Source organism: Diabrotica virgifera, chromosome 1 (genome assembly GCF_917563875.1).
Source record: "Diabrotica virgifera virgifera chromosome 1, PGI_DIABVI_V3a".
In the NCBI taxonomy this organism is placed as follows: Eukaryota; Metazoa; Arthropoda; class Insecta; order Coleoptera; family Chrysomelidae; genus Diabrotica; species Diabrotica virgifera.
In genome coordinates, this window is record NC_065443.1 from 81,290,253 (window position 1) to 81,308,365 (window position 18,113).

The 18,113-nt window shown below is 36.1% G+C and overlaps 1 protein-coding gene across 2 annotated transcripts in view; it reads right to left on the minus strand.

The window, feature by feature from the left end:
- LOC114332675 (tectonin beta-propeller repeat-containing protein) overlaps positions 1-18,113 on the minus strand; it is a 137,116-nt gene that overhangs the window by 63,663 nt on the left and 55,340 nt on the right. For both annotated transcript variants that reach the window (XM_028282504.2, XM_028282503.2), the window contains exons 3-5: positions 16,113-16,205; positions 15,746-16,038; positions 5,356-5,638 (exon numbers count right to left, since the gene is read on the minus strand). In XM_028282504.2, the coding sequence (XP_028138305.1) occupies positions 5,356-5,638; positions 15,746-16,038; positions 16,113-16,205 (669 nt within the window). The remainder of the gene's footprint in view (positions 1-5,355; positions 5,639-15,745; positions 16,039-16,112; positions 16,206-18,113) is intronic.

An 18,113-nucleotide genomic window follows, 5' to 3' on the forward strand; every position in this document is an offset into this window, starting at 1 on the left:
TTTTTACCCGTAGCGATTTAAACGAAAAAACTGCCATTTTTGAAACTTATTCGTTAATAACTAAATTTCTCGTCCGAACTGTGACGGGCATTTTTGTATGTAAAATGTATTAGGTATATAGTACCCAAAAAACCCATTTGCAACCTGGCTGCTCAAGTGTCCCGAACATGGTATACTTTTGCCTTATTTCCCTGGAGTATACCTTAATCAATTTTACAACGTCAGGTTCTCCAAAACTTATATAAAACTCAAAGTCGTAACGCCTGCACCACAAACCTTGTTCTTTTACCCCTCCATATATTCTTCTTAATATTTTTCGCTCAAAACGTTTGAGCAGTTCTTGGCCATTCTGTGTGACTAAGTTATTGAACCATATGTTAGTACTGGTCTTATTAGTGTTTTGTAGACAGTCAATTTAATTTTTATAGGTATTTTTGAGGCCATCTGTCTTCTTAAGCCATAGTAACACTTATTGGCGAGCACTATTCTTTTTTTAATTTCTTCACCGACATTTCTATCTTTAGTTAGCAGCGATCCTAAGTATATAAAGGTGTCGACACCTTCCAGTTCTACGTCGTCAATTATTATTCTTGTAGGTGTCGGGTTGCTTGACCTAACCTAGTACAATACATATATTTGGTCTTTTGAATATTTATATTTATTAGCATTCTCTGTGCAGATGCTCTTAACGACCGAAATGCTTCAGTCAGAGATTCTGTGGACCTACCTATGATGTCTATGTCATCTACGTATCCGACAATTTGTACTGTTTTGTTAAAGATAGTACTATTCGTATTAATCTGGGACTCTCGAATTATTCTTTCTAATACCAGGTTAAATAAGAGACACGATAGTCCATCACCCTGTCTTAGTCCATTTTTGCAATGGAAGGGCATTAAGAAATCGTTTTGGATTTTTACCATGCTCTCTGCTCCTGTGAGTGTAAGTTCAGTTAACTGGACAAGATGAAGCGGTATTTGAAATTCTACCATAGCAAGTAGAAGTTTACCTCTATTAGCTGAGTCGTATGCGGCTTTGAAGTCAACGAATATGTGGTGGGTGTCGACGCCGAACTCAAGGATCTGCCTCACTGTACGTATCTGGTCCGTTGTTAATTTATCAAGACGGAAACCGCACTGATATCCTCTCACTACATGTTCGGCGTAAGGGAGGAGTATTTTGTACAACACGTTGGACAACACTTTATATGCCATGTTGAGTAGAGTGATGCCTCTATAATTATCACACACCACTATGTCTCACTTTTTGTGTAGAGGACACAGTACACAGCAGAGGTGCAAACATGCTTAGGATAATAAACACAGACAAAAAGACCACAAATAGAGGAATATATAAAAAAAAACACCTCTCATCTCACTAAATAAAGAAAAATATGTAGCAAACACATCAATACAATGCAGCAAGATCTGGATACCAATATTGAAACAAGAAGTAATTAATAAGATATACCATCACAAACAGGTCAATAGCAGGTCAGAGACCCATCATCTATACTTAACTATTATAAGCACAGAAAGATAAGAATTTGATATCAATTCGAGGGTACAGCAACATCTCTCAGAATTTTCACCTCAAAATGTAGCTGATGCCTCTAACAACGAGGCCAAATAAGTCAACTGTCAAATTGGTATTACCTCCAACCGCCAATAGGGCTTTTCATCTATTGTCATTTTTTTCCAGCTTCTGTCATATGTTGTTTAATCTGTGTATAATACTAATATACACGGATTATACCACATATGACAGAAACTCGAAACAAATGACTGTGAATGAAAAGCCCTATTATAAACATTTACAGGATAAAATGATTCATAAGTTTATTTCAGAATTTTTTGAAAACAGTTTTCAGACTGGAAATCGAAACGGCAACGCAAATATACACACATCAAAATAATCTAGGGACACCTATATTAATAGCTTTAAATCAATGTTAGCGGCAAATACAAAAATAAATTTATGTTTTTAATCTTTTTTGTTATTTTGTCGATTATTGTACCAACTTGGACAGTAATAGGCCTGGATTCCGCGTACCAAAAAAAGTTGATTAATAGCAAGCTGAAAATTTGTTAATAGCTTAACGGTGTCTAGTCGAACAAACTTTGATGTACGGGAACACTGGAACAGGGAAAGTTTTGATTGTGGAAAGTTAAAAATTTGGCACGTCAGATTACGAAAATGTTCCATGTATTTTGTCGGACAGAACATCCAATTGATTTGTTACCCTTTTATTAAACTCTCATGCAAAAATCAGACTGATATTACTGTCATTTGAAATGTTCTACGTGTTCCACTCATTAAAATTCCCAATTGGTGATAAACACCAGTCTAATTTTTGCATGAGAGTTTAATGAAATGGTAACAAAATAATTGTAAGTTCTGTCCGACAAAATACATGGAACGTTTTCGTAATCTGACGTTCCAAATTTTTAAACTGTTCCACAATAAAAACTTTCCCTGTTCCAGTGTTCCCGTACATCAAAGTTTGTTCGACTAGACACCGTTAAGCTATTAACAAATTTTCAGCTTGCTATTAATCAACTTTTTTTGGTCCGCGGGATTCAGGTCTATAATGCTGATAAGAATGGCTATAAAATAGTTAACAAAACTTAAATATGCATTTTTTGTCTATGTGAATTTTTATTTAGTTTTGCAATTGCTACTAATGGAGAGACATCATTTAAATCGCGAAACGCAGTGGCATGTTGTAGGGATGCTTCAAGCTGGCAGAAGTGAAAGAGAAGTTGCTGAGGTCCTCCACGTGAATAGAAGTGTCATTAATCGTTAGTGGTTAAGGTTTCAAGAAACCGGTAATGTTGTTGAACGTCATACAGGCCGTACAAGGATAACCAACCACGTTGAAGACCGTTTTATTAGGTTGCAGGCTTTGCGAGATCGCACTGTAACTTCATCCCAATTAAAATAAGGCTGCAAGAGAACCATCAGGTGTTTGTAAGTGGCCAAACCATTAGAAATACACTGCATGAAGTAGAGTTAAATGCTCGAAGACCTGTGAAAGCGCCTGTGTTATTCAGAGGAAATCGCGCACATCGACTTCAGTAGGCACAAAAACACTCAAATTGGGTTAGACGAAAATTTGAATCTACTTTGTTCACAGATGAGTTGCGATTTGGATTTGCACCAGATATAAGACGGAGAAGAATTTGGAGACGATCTGGCAATGCTGAACGATTGGCCACCGTGCAGGAAGTTCATAGACAGCAAGGCAGCAGTATAATGGTGTGGGGTGGCATCACTCTTAGTGAAAGAACCAATCTCGTTTGTCCAGAACGTTTTCTAAATGCAACAGGCTACCATGATATTATTCTCGAACCTATTGTTGTACCCGTTGCACAACAAGCTGGTTCCCAATTTCAATTAATGTATGACAATGCGCGTCCCCATACTGCCAGGGTCTTGCGAATATTCCTCGAAGATAATGAAATTGAGGTTTTACCATAGCCTGCACAATCGGCAGATTTAAGCTCAATTGAGCATGTGTCGGACATATTGGGCAGACGCATTTAACAACAAAATATTGCGTTCAATACCAGACAGCAACTGTTTGAGAACAATGTTTCAACGGAGTGGAACAGAATACCGCAGCAAGACATTCACCATTTGATCACGAGTTTGCCTAACAGATATAGGACAGTAATCAACAACCGTGGAGGTCATACACCACACTAACTTAACCTAAAGACTACTTTGTTGGGAGTTGAGGGGCAAGAAATTAGTTTCTTTATTTTTTTGTTACCATTTTTGACTCTAATGCCCGATTTCACCAACGATACCTAAATATATAAGAATTACCTAAGTGGATTTAGGTACTTCCTAACTCTAAAATGGATTTCACCATACGATAAGAATTGCCTAAACCGCTTAAGCATTACCTTACGGTAGGATACGGTTTTTGATCTCCCTAAACTTTAGGTATTACTACTTATCGTTGAGTCAGGTTATATTTTTATAATTTTAATTAATGTACTTGTGACGTTTGTCAATAATTTGCTTCTTACCTTAATTTTTCTGTTATTCTGTAATATTAGGTATATTAGTTATAATTTTGTATTTTCTTTTATATTAATAATATAATATGTGTTGGAAAATATAGAAAATAATTTGTATTTTTTACAGGTCTATTGACAAAATTATGTAGTTTACCTACTACCTAACAAACTAGTGTTGTATTTCAAAAACCTATTCATGATATCACTAAAAGTGTGTCATTAAAAATTAATAATAAAAAGCAATTTTCAACATACTATTTATTTTTTCTACAACCGTGTTAAAAATTCAATTTTTAGCACTCCATACGAGCGTTAAAAATGCTACTTTAAGGCACTAGTGCTTTAAAAATTATTTAAGGCACTACAGTTCGTATTGACCGTATATAAATATAAAAATGGAATGTAAGTCAAGTTCAAGTAAAAGTTTTTGTAGATATTGTCCTGTAATTACGTTTGTAGAAAAAATATTGTATGATATGCGTGTTAAAAAGTACATTTTTAAGGCACTCATGTGAATTGCAGAACTCGCTATAGCTCATTCTGCAAACTTTCACATGCGTGCCTTAAACGTGTACTTTTAACACTTATGTCATAAATAACTATTAAAATTATTTCATTAATGACAATTCAACTAACTATTTTTCTCAAAAGAACAAACAGTACAAAACTGAATAAAACCAAATTGGCAAACAAACAATAATGACAAATAATCGAAAAAGTAAGGTAATGTCATCTTATTCTTCTTTTTATTTATCAAAAATAGTTCAAAAGTACCCGAATTAATACCTAGGAAAAAATTTCCTAGATAAGCAGTTCTTTTAGTTGTAATGTCATCTTATTCTTCTTTTTATTTATCAAAAATAGTTCAAAAGTACCCGAATTAATACCTAGGAAAGAATTTCCTAGATAAGCAGTTCTTTTAGTTGTAAAAGTAAAACGCTATTGTTCTTAAGTACTGACTTAGGAAGTTCCTATCGATAAGAATTACTTAATAAGTCAACTGTTTAGGTATCGTTGGTGAAATCGGGCAATACTCTCTTTTAATTTTCTTAAGAGCTATTGTGACAATTCTAAGAAAAAATGTATATTTTACATTCGGGACACTCGTTTATAACTTTTTTTTAATATTTGATATTAATTATTTGCAACCCTTCTGTAATCTCGCATTTTGTTTATGTCCCCTAGATTATTTTGATGTGTGTACATGTATGTAAAAAGGTAAATTGCATTACAATCAATTGTGACTTAATCCCATATAAAATATCTATTAAGATAATAAAATACTAATAAATAATAACGAACTACTAAATACATTAATGAAACTTACTAAAGCAGTATAGCTCCTACGGAATTTATCTTTATTTAGACTTGCATTACTACTGGCTCTGCTGACTTGAAGAGGAGCGCGTAATGCATGCCATCTTTTTCCTGTTAAATCTTCAGGACAGACACCAGTTCTATGATATACAAGACGATCATCAGCACCTACCGCAAATACTTGATCATTAGCTGCCACAGAAACCTGACTGATTCGACCCACCATCTCGATCCAACCACTCCCCGTAGACAATTCCTCACTTAATCTGGCTCCTTCCCCTTTAACACCTTTTCTGTAAAATCAATAGTTTTATTTTTTAACCATTATGGAATGATTTATTATGTTATAGCATCACTCTTTAAATTTTTCCTTTTCCCGATTTACTTACGACGGATTTTATAAGATTTTAATTTTACCTATAAGTTATACTATTGTTACGCGATTGACTCTACTATTTTATTTATTTATATCTTTAGGCACTAAGTTTAATTTAAATAAAGGGAGACTTACTTATATTATTTTATTTACATCACTTATTTATTTTAATAATTACAAATAACATCAACTAACACATCTAATTTATTTACAACTCAAATTTATGATTTAATTAACTAAACATAATAACTACGATAACTAATAAATACATTTCACTAAATCCGATCGAATACAATTATATCACGCGTCGCGGCTCGTTCATTGACTGACTGGCCTGTGATCGGATTCCTGTTCTTAAATACTCTGGCAGCGGTCGCCTTGAATCGCCGTGGAAGATCTGGCCTTTACTCGTAACGCGGAGAAATATCGACAAGAATTAGGCCGGGTTGTGAGGCGTCACACTATGTTATACAGGGTGTCCCTGAAAATAGTGCGTTCCTTAAAGGTATGGACTGAGTGCACCATTTAAAACAAAAGTCTCATATTTTTTTGTACAGTCAACCGTTTTCAAAAAAATTGTTTATTAATTTTAACCGATTTGATTATTGTCCACAGAAAAGCAAATACAGCCGGCAACGTTGCGCTCCTTATTATACACCGAGTTAAAATTACTGTGCCTCAACTATTTTGAATAGAATCAGCGATCGTTAGGCATAATAGGGCTTTTCATTCACAGTCATTTGTTTCGAGCTTCTGTCATGTGTCACATAATATTAATATATCTACGTCATACGTTATTGGTATATGCCATGATACAAACCAAAGACGTATGACGTAGATATATTAATATTATGTGACACATGACAGAAGCTCGAAACAAATGACAATCGATGAAAAGCCCTATTGTGTATTGATACTGATAACAGTGATAGAGAAAAAGCATTAGTTTTTATTAAATATCTGATAACTAAGGTTTGTATACTATTCTACTTTGAAAATTTATTATTACAGTAAATGTTAAAACTGGCCGCCGTAACAAATCAGTTGGAAGTTCTGTCCGACAAAATACATGGGACGTTTTCGTAGTCTAACGTTCTAAATTTTTAACCTGTCACAATTCACAATCATAAACTTGTCAGCATGACACGTTCCACAATTAAAATCACGTTCTACAATTAAAACTTCCCCTGTTCCAGTGTTCCCGTACATCAAAGTTTGTCCGACTAGACACCGTTAAGCTATTAACAAATTTTCAGTCTGCTATTAATCAACTTTTTTTGGTACGCGGGATCCAGGCCTATTTGGGACACATTCACAAAACTTCGGGTACTAGGATGTCGTCGTTCGGGACAGCGTTTAACATAAAGTCTAACAGCCCTACTAATACTGTCACAGTGAGCTTCACTGTACGTAATTAACATATCGTGATACTCGCGAATCGAAAACATGACAACACGATGTATTCTCGGGTTACAGGTATAGCGACACGCTTCATTTATTTTTTTAATTGTTAATTTTAAATATTAACTTTATTTTCTAAACGAAAATAATATGGGTCATTTAAAATTCACATGTGTTTCGCTCCTAAATACAAAACTAGATTGTATAAAATAATGTTTTTTTCTGGGAAACAAATTCCCCATTAAATAGTTACCTTATCAGACCTTATGTCAATAAATCACTTTTTAAATGCATTCGAAGACGCTTCTTAAAACTACAGGAAGTTTCTCAGCTTTTAAAACGCCAGATTTGGTAATTTATCGCCTTTTCTGGCCACATGGTAGAACCGCATAAATGATGACATAATAGTGTTGTGGTCTCAGTCGATACACAACCCCAGCAGGCATCGGTCGGTCATACAACCCTCGCTGGGCCCAAACAACAACAAACCCTCTTACGAGATTTAAGCACGCCTTTTTTAACCAAAAATAAATAAATATATTACTGTTCGTTGTTTTACACTTATTTTAATTTAAGTTAATTGTTTCCGTCAACACCACCCACGGAACACAGGTATTTATGACTGTTTATAAATGTACGTTCTCTGTGTCAAAATAAATGAAACTGCCGGGTTGTCAAGTGTAAGTTTAACCAAAATAAATTTATTTTTATTTTTTGTGGCAACAGATGACCTTAGAAACAAAAACTTATATAAGAAAGTTTTCTTTTAAATGGAGCATTCTACCCATATAGTCAGGGATCCCAGGCCTATTTTTACCATTTATTACTAACAAGCTAATTTTTTGTGAGTAGATTCATTTTGACGAGACGCCCAACTTTTTTCCTTACAACAATTTCCGTATGTGGTAGATAACACAGATAAATAGCAGGGATAGTCCAGTCGGGTTAGACGAATAACAGGCCTAACCTTGCATGCCAAGCTATCCCAAATTTTATTTTCCTAATTTTTACGGAGGGTCAATAGTAGTGTAAATTTAAAATCTCAACTGAGTTCCGCCGTCATTTTGATTTTAAACGGGAACCGTTTTTGCTCAATATCTCCGCCATTTTCAACTTCTCGACAAAAAGTATGAGAACTAAAATTGTTGAAAATATGATTTTCTATAATTTCTTTCATTCCAATTTTTTTCGTGCGGTCCATATTTTCAGAGTTATGGGGGGGGGGGGGGAAATAATGACAGTTATTTTCACATTTTCAACAATTTTGGTTCTCACACTTTTTGTCGAGAAGTTGAAAATGGCGGAGATATTGAGCAAAAATGGTTCCCGTTTAAAATACGATTTTCTATAATTTCTTTCATTCCAATTTTTTTCGTGCGGTCGATATTTTCAGAGTTATGGGGGGAAATAATGACAGTTATTTTCACATTTTCAACAATTTTGGTTCTCAGACTTTTTGTCGAGAAGTTGAAAATGGCGGAGATATTGAGCAAAAATGGTTCCCGTTTAAAATCAAAATGACGGCTAACGCAACGGTGGAGTTAGTCGAGATTTTAAATTTACACTACTATTGACCCTCCCTAAAGATTAGAAAAATAAAATTTGGGGCAGCTCGGCATGCAAGGTTAGGCCTGTTATTCATCTAACCCGACTGGACTATTCCTGCTATTTTTGTTATATACCACATACGGAAATTTTTGTAAGGAACAAAGTTGGGCGTCTCGTCAAAATGAAGCTACTCACGAAAAATTAGGGGCTAAATGCCCCTTGGTATGTACCAAACTGTATGATGGAGCAAGACCTCAATTGTGATCCATAAAAACAGTAATACCAGAATATTACAAAAAATATTCCAAGAGACTAGAATCTCATCCAAACGAGTTAGCCAGCAACCTCACTGATGATCATTGTAAACGGATCGAAACCGTATGAATTTGACTGAGTTAACGCGACAAATAACTTCGATAAGATGCTGGTTAAGTGATTAAAACGTGTGAAAAGATATTGACTTTATTATCTTTAAGGCATTAATATTAAACAGTAAAAAATAGAAGATAAGTCCGTTATACTTGAACTGTCCAAAGTTTTGATAAAACACGACACTCTGAATAGATTTGCACGATAAGATGGGATTGTTTCGCCCAAGCCGTGGTGTTTTGACGCGTATGCCCTTACGAACCTTTTCTTGTGCGAATGTGCTTTGCCGACTGCCTGTAGGCGATTCACTCTTTTCGTATGATGATATGTGAATATATTGGTATAAAACTACCACGTTGCCACGTCATAAAAAAGGCAAAAATAAAGAATAAGAGGGCATAAACATGGCCCCCGCCTTGGCAAACACTGCCAACAAATACCGCTAAAGAATTGTTCAAATGTCTTAACTAACTTAGTCCGAAATAGGCAACGGACACACTTTGGCGAAGGAACGAGTAATAATACCATTGTCTGTCTTTATCTTGAAGACTCTTGCTACACCATCGCTGCCGCGAATCAGTTCAATCACGCGACCTAATTTCCACCTTAATGGAGGCAAATTGTCCTCCTTAATAAGCACTAACGCGTTTTCCGTCACTTCACCATGAGTAGTAGTCCACTTGGTACGCTTCTGTAGTTCGGAGATGTATTCCTTGTTCCAGCGTTCCCATATGTGCTGGGAAAGCTGCTGGATATGTTGAAACTTCGAGAGACGATTAACTGGAATATGACGAAGATCTGGATCTGGATTGGTAGTAAGTGGTCTTCCGATGAGAAAATGTGCAGGAGTCAAGGAGGAAAGATCATTAGGATCACAGGATAAAGGATGAATAGGTCGGGAATATATTATGGCCTCAATTTGCACAAGCAACGAATAAAATTCCTCGAACGTTAGGTGGGCATTTCCTAAGACTCTATGTAAATGATGCTTAACTGTTCTTACCTCGCTTTCCCACAAGCCGCCAAAATGAGGAGAATACGGAGGTATGAAAGACCACGAAATATCATCCTTTAGCAAGGATTCTCTTATCGCTGGAGTGTGCTGCTCTAAAAACTCTTTCAAAGGTCTCAATTCCGAACTAGCTGCTATGAAATTGGTTCCATTATCGGAAGCCATCTTTTGAGGCTTGCCCCTACGCGCAATAAATCTTTTAAAAGCCAACAGAAATGATTCCTTAGATAATTCGGTAACTAATTCTAAATGTATGGCCTTCGTACAGAAGCAAATGAACAAACACATATAACTCTTCATTAACCGGCAACCTCGACCCTTTCTACCGCGAATTAAGAAAGGTCCCGCATAATCCACACCGGCCACGATGAACGGTGGACCACCTGCGATGCGCGACGCAGGTAGGTTTCCCATTATTGGCTGAATGTGCTTAGATTTCAAACGAAAACATTTCACACATTTATGCACGGTACGGCGTGCTAAATTTCTACCCGATATGGGCCAAAAGGTTTCTCTTACTGTAGAGAGCAAAAGTTGAGGATCCGCGTGCATTAAGTCCTTACGAAAATGATTAAATATTAAAACCGTAACTACATGATCTGCCCCTAAAATGATTGGGTGCCTTTTATCATACGCAAATTCCGAATGTTTTAAACGACCGCCTACTCTCAGAATGCCCTGACCATCAAGAAATGGAGACAAGTTTATGAGCTTACTGTTTTTCTCCAGAGGCCTTTTCTGGCTCAAAAGACCAATTTCGCTAGAGAACGTTTGTGCCTGGCATATTTTTAAAATTCGATTAAAAGCGGAATTTATTTCTTCTGCCGAAAGGGGATCGGAAGTCTTTTCTTTGCTTTTACAAAGGTGAATAAATCGGAACACATACGCGGCGGTTCGCTTCAATCGCAAAATATTGGAAAAGCGCTCAAACGAAAATACTTCCCCATTGTGTGTTGCGTCCAGCTTGTTGACAAAAACCTTTATGTTTTTTCGCTCTTCGCTTATTTCAGTAGGCGCAACTTGTAAATTTGGCCATTTATCAGATTCTTGCATGAGCCACTCGGGTCCATGCCACCATAAGTTGCATTCCATTATTTCTGCTGGCTCCACGCCTCTGGACACTAAATCTGCAGGATTATCTTTACCAGGAACATGCCGCCATTGCGCAAATGACGTGGTTTCTTGTATTTCGGCTACGCGATTGCTCACAAACGTCTTCAATAAATTAGCCGGGGTTTTCAACCAGCTAATCACTATTGAGGAGTATGTCCAGAGGTAGCATGCGTTAAATTGTACATTTAATGACATTTTGACCTTATTGGTCAAACGCGATAAAATTATTGCTCCGCAGAGCTATAAACGCGGCAAGGTAACGGGTTTTACGGGCGCAACCTTGCTCTTCGCACACAATAAAAATGAATGTGATCTACCTAACGTATCGGTAGATTTTACGTATAAGCAAGCGCCGTATGCTCTTTCAGATGAATCACAAAATCCATGCAGTTCAACATTGACCTCACGAGAACATATGACGTGCCGCGGTATTTTTAACTTATTTAAATGCCGTAGTGCGCTCCTGAATTGCAGGTAATTTTTCGCTAAATGCTCGGGTATGGGATCATCCCACGAAAGACGCTCCAGCCATAACCTTTGCAGCATAATTTTCGCGGTAATTGTACACGCGCCTAACAGACCCAAGGGATCGAAAATTTGAGCCGTTTCCGATAATAAAATTCGCTTCGTAACGGTACGACATAGAGACGAATTTATACTATAAAATAAAGTATCCGATTGAGGTGAATATAACAAACCTAAAGTTTTCGCGTTTTCATTTTCGCTGAATTGAATAACCGAGCCCGCGTCAGTAGTATCCTGAATATCTCTTAATACTTCCGGTTCATTTGAATAAAATTTACGCAATGTGAATCCTGTCTTGAGGACCTCAAAAAGTGGCTTACAGGTTTCGCGCGCCTTTTGTTTTGAATTAAAACCCATTAATAGATCGTCCACGTAAAAATCGTTCTTTATAATGTTAGCAAGGTCCGGGTTCTTAGCTTCTAGCTCCTCACTCAATGTCATTAGACACTTTATCGCCAAATATGAAGAGCATTTCATCCCATACGTTACTGTTTGCAATTGAAAAACCTCAATAGCCTCTTTCGGACGATTTCGCCACAAAATGCATTGCAAAGATTTCTGATCGTCTTCAACCAACACCTGGCGGTACATCTTTTCTATGTCGGCACTCACCACATATAGATGGGTTCGGAACCGCAATAAAATGGAGAGTAGATCATTTTGCAGGGTTGGCCCAGCCATTTGAATATGATTTAATGAGACGCCGCTTGTCGTTGGAGCGCTACAATCGAACACGACGCGCAAACGTGTGGTCAGAGAACTTTCTTTTAGAACTGGATGATGTGGCATAAAGTAAAATGTGCCCTTTTCGCTAAAGTCTGTTACCGCTTCCGAAACTTTACACAAACTTTTCATATGACCTAATTCTTTATATTCTTCAATGAATGTGCTATAAAGAGTTCTTAAATCAGCGTCTTTACTTAATTTTCACTCGAGATTTAAAAAACGATATTTCGCTTGCCGAAAAGAATCTCCGAGTGAACTTATCGGTTCCTTGAACGGTAAGGATACTATGAATTTTCCCGCTGCATCGCGTTTTACGGTATTCGCGAAATGTTTCTCGCACGCAACTTCTTCGCTTGAGAAGGCCGGTTTTTCGCTAAAAACCTCCTCTAGCTCCCAGAACTTACTTAACTGCTCTGTGACTTCCATAGTGTTGGCAAAATTACACTTGGTTGTTCCGTTTCCTGCTGAGTTATTTCGGGTAGAGTACGGCCCTGCTATGATCCAACCAAATGAAGTTTCCTGCATAAATGGCTTATTCTTCCCTAAACTGATTCTATTCGTGCCAAGAATTTGCCAGAACAGATCACTTCCTATTAATAATTCGACCCGTTGTGGTTTATAGAAGTAATCATCCGCTAATTGCAAATGACTGGGTATCCCTAGATCGCTAATATCTATTTTAACCGCTGTAGATAGTATGCTTTGTTCAGGGCTGGCCTTGCTGCTAATAGCAGAAGCTGTCAAATTGGTAGTATTTAGAGTGCCTTGTAGGTCATCTACCGCTTGATTTTCGCTCGCGTTTACTACAGGTTGTCGCATTGAAGGTGTGTTTCGCTCGCTTGACCTATCGGGGTGCAAATACGTGTGATGCCTAGAAGAACATCTCTTGCACGTTGATTGTTTACACCGCCTGTAGTAGTGTCCCCCCTTGAGACAATTCGTGCAAAGGTTCATCTTTCGTACTTTATCGAATATTTCCTTCGATGAAAGCCTTACAAATTCGCCGCATTGATAGATAGCATGTTCCCCTTTGCACATAGGGCAACATCTCGCACTATCTGTATTGTTTGGAGTGTCTTGCGATGAGTATAGACCGCGAGTATTCTGCGATTTTTTTGTATTCCGCGGATATGCGCCCGCTTGCGAATTATTTCGCGTATTCTGTTTTTCCGCTTGATTTGCCTCAATTGATTCCAAGAGGTCCGCTCTTGATTTTAAAAACGTCTTAAAATCGTCGAAACTAGGTATTTCGTTGCTCGTTTTGCTGTTCTCCCACGCGCGTAAAGTATATGTGTCAAATTTGCTCGAAATAATATGAATGAGGAGAACATCCCAATATTCTGTAGGTAAGCCTAGTTGCTTTAATGCGTATAAATGTTTTGAAAAAATGTCAACTAGCTGCCGCAATCTACTAGATGACTCTTTATTTATCGGTTCTATATTAAATAATGCTTTGACGTGATTAGATATTAATAATCTATTGTTGTCGTATCTTTCCCTAACTAATTTCCACGCAATCTTGTAATTTTCCGCAGTGAATTCCAAAGTTCGTATGATTTGAGCCGCGCCTCCTTGTAGAGAACTTCGTAAATAATGAAAGCGCCTGATATCACCTAAGTACTCATTCTTGTTGACCAATGATTCAAAGATATTAGCATAATCAAGCCAATTATTCATATCCCCGTTAAAATGTCCTAATTCTATCGGTTTCAGCTCGATACAGTGACCCGCGTATGAATTTTTAGAGCGCTCACTAGCTTTATCGCCCCCATAATCACGGATGATTTTTCGCGCAATCGCTACTACAGAAGAGTGCTCATTATAAAATTCCTCGCGCTCAAGAACCTCCGTAGCTAATTGATCTCCTTGGACCGAAGTTTCGATTTGATCCTGAATTTCATTAAATTCAACTAAGCTCTCAATACTATTCAACATTTCGATTGTCTGTAAAACCTCTAACGCGGAAATGATATCACCCTTTTTTATTTTGTCCTGTAACGGAGAAATGTATTTGCTAATAATTGTAACCTTGGCTTTCTGAGAACCTCGTCTACGATTAAGACCTTCCATATCGCAAATGATTGTTTAAAAAATTGCTAAAGTAATTTATTTAAAATAAAAACCCAAAATGACTATTCAATAAAATGACAATGTACCTAATTTATTCAAAATAAATCCGCAAATGATTAATAAATGTAATCTGTTCAAAATAACCAGCAAAAATGATTATTCGACAAAATAACAATATAATTTATTGAAAATAAATCCGCAAATGAAAAATAAATGAAAATAACTCGCGAAATCGTTAAAATAGTTATTAAATGAAATGCTTGTAACTTATTCAAAATTACCCACAAAACGTTCATTCAAATCCCTTCGTTGACTATACAAACAAACAAGGAAAAATATGGTCATAAATTAAGGAATTCTCACCAGGTTTGCAGAATGCTGTCATCCCTTTTCTTCAAAACCACAACACAGATAAACAAGTGTTTATTTTACACGCTCGACTTTTGAGATAAGAAATTACGATACACATCTGGATCCCTCGCCGCTCGCAACGTTGCTTAAGAAATGCAGTCGGCCAGTTCTATATTGTTTTGTCGCACTTAAAAAGGCCCGTTTGAAAAGTCCTTTATCTTCTTCTTTCACGTTAAGTATTTATTTGGCTCGCTTAAGGACCATGTAAACGGATCGAAACCGTATGAATTTGACTGAGTTAACGCGACAAATAACTTCGATAAGATGCTGGTTAAGTGATTAAAACGTGTGAAAAGATATTGACTTTATTATCTTTAAGGCACTAACATTAAACAGTAAAAAATATAAGATAAGTCCGTTATACTTGAACTGTCCAAAGTTTTGATAAAACACGACACTTTGAATAGATTTGCACGATAAGATGGGATTGTTTCGCCCAAGCCGTGGTGTTTTGACGCGTATGCCCTTACGAACCTTTTCTTGTGCGAATGTGCTTTGCCGACTGCCTGTAGGCGACTCACTCTTTTCGTATGATGATATGTGAATATATTGGTATAAAACTACCACGTTGCCACGTCATAAAAAGGCAAAAATAAAGAATAAGAGGGCATAAACAATCATAATGATGTACGACGCTTGAAGAAATTCAAAATAGTGGACCTAGCAAGAACATTCGAATAATACTCTGTAATAACTAAACTTGTTTTAATTTAATTTATGTAAAGAGAGTGATCACTGGATGTCTCTCTACAGGTCAAATTTTCAATTTTCTGTCAAATAATTTACCTATTGTTTTTAGTTAAAGACAGGTTGTAAATATTACCAAAAATTAAAAAAAAATATTCTCACCTAAACCATATCTGCTTATCTTGAGTCACTGCCCAAACAGCACATGTTCCAACGGATATTTGAGTTATTCTTAAACTTTCTGAAGGACTATTGACTGACACCCAGGAATCGCCTTGTAGATTATCGCGACCTACTCCGATTCTTACTAACGCTGTACCATTTATTGTGGATGTCCAAACTAACCCATTAGGTCCGACACTTATTTGACATACTTCACTGCCCGTAGGTGTTTGAATGTGAATCCAACGGGCTCCTTCTGGAGATCTTGTGGTTACGCCAGATCTAAACATTACCTGGAAATCGTATTATAAGGTTAGTATTATTATCAAGGTTTTAAAACATGCATAAACGACATTTTTTAACTTACCCTATTATGAGAAGTTACTGCCCACACAAGCATTGTTCCTGCTTCTGCTCCAGATACATTTTGACCTCCAATAGAAATATCAATAAAAGGTTCCTAAATAAAAATAAATCCAGTATTAAGATAAATTTAAATTTACTATCATGGATTCTTAAATTATTTAAAACATGAGTCATGAAAAGGTCAGTCAGAACATACTGCTTATGTGGGAGAGACAGCTGTTAAATAAAATGAAATTGTAACGAAAGAGTTACCTCAAGTAACAGGTTTCATCTCAACACAGCCAGATATTTACAGAAATATCTAGATGAAAAAATCCACAAGGAAAAGAAAATTTTTCCTATAGTTATATATATATATAGTATACCATCAATCACAAAAATTGGAAACAATCCTTTGTAAAAGGTACAAAATTTTATTAAAATCCCTTTAAAGGGCTACATCACAACAAAACGTTTTCGATTTTGTAAAAAAAATCATCATCAGTGTTAGACCTAAAAGTAAGTATAATCGAGTTAATGAATGTAAAATTAAGATTTAGATTTTGGGTAAGGTTAGAGCAAGTTGGTTATACTTACAGACTGGATGCTAGCTGAGCCACCAAAGAAATATTCTATGAGAAAAAAAATCTTGTATTACAATTAGTTGGCTGTAGTAATACAGGGTAACAAATTTTGACACCTTTGTTTGATTTTTGACACCTTTCAGAAACATCACTAATTTTGCATTTAGTTGCCATTAAGTCATTGGAATGTAAACAATTCAATTTGCATCCCACGTGTTGGGAATAGCTATTTGTATAACAAGGGAGGAAAGTGTTACTTTTCCTCCCGAGAATGAAGTTTACTACCCGACGCGTAGAGGAGGGCAGTAATCATTCAAGGGAGAAAAAGGCACTTTATTCCCATGTTATACATATGGTTTTTCCACCTTCCTCAAATAACAAGTCATTTTTCATTTTTACTTAATTTATTTATGTAACTAACCAACAAAATTTATTAGAACTAAAATCACAGAATAACTAACCACACAGAAGCGAATCTGACTGTCGTTTCCATTGATTTTTTGGGACCGAAATATTTGACCTTGTGCACCATTTACAGAATAGAACTTGATGTTCTAAGGAATAGACCATTCCAAATGATGTGATATTTTTGACAAGTAGTTATTAATTAAATATGAAATATAAAATTTAACTATAAAATATAAATAAACTATAAAATAAAACATATTTATACAGGGTGTTAGTAAATAAGTATGAAAAATTTTAAGGGCTAATTCTACATGAAAAATTAATACCAGTTTGCTCTATAAACATATGTCCGCAAATGCTTAGTTTCGGAGATACGGGGTGTTGAAATTTTTATTTTAAACTGCCAAATTACTTATTGCTCTAAGACCAGTTGAGCTATGAAAATGAAATTTGGTGAGTTTTAGGAGGTAGTCATTACGAATTTTTTGACATACAATTTAGAATTTTGTATTCATCATTGGCGCGCCTACGGGCAATGGTCTGAATTTTTTCAAAGGAAAAAATAGTATGCCACAGAGATATTTCGAATTAAAAATTATTTTTAAATTCCACGTCTAATTTATGATAAAAAACCTTTTCGTACTTCCGGGCCTAAAGTGACAACTTCACTCCCTTGTGACAGGTACTAAAGTGTCACATTTAATCCCTCCGGGATTAAATATTGACGAAACTCCCGGAACGATTAAATCACAAACAAACGAATTTAACCTGCTCAGACGTGAGAATTCTTGACTTCTTTGGCTTAAATCCCTCATTTCTTCTCTTCAAAAAAGCTAATAATTTTGGAAATTTACTTATATCAATATCTTCTCTAATGTTAATAACCGATTTCAGCATTGAGTAATTCAGAGAGTTGAGGCACAAACCGCTTTTGATTTATCATCGAAGTAGACTAACAGCGCATTTTCAGTAGGTTGTCTCACATTTTTTAAGCGGCACCACTTTTTAAAAGCATCGTACTGCTGCTCGTA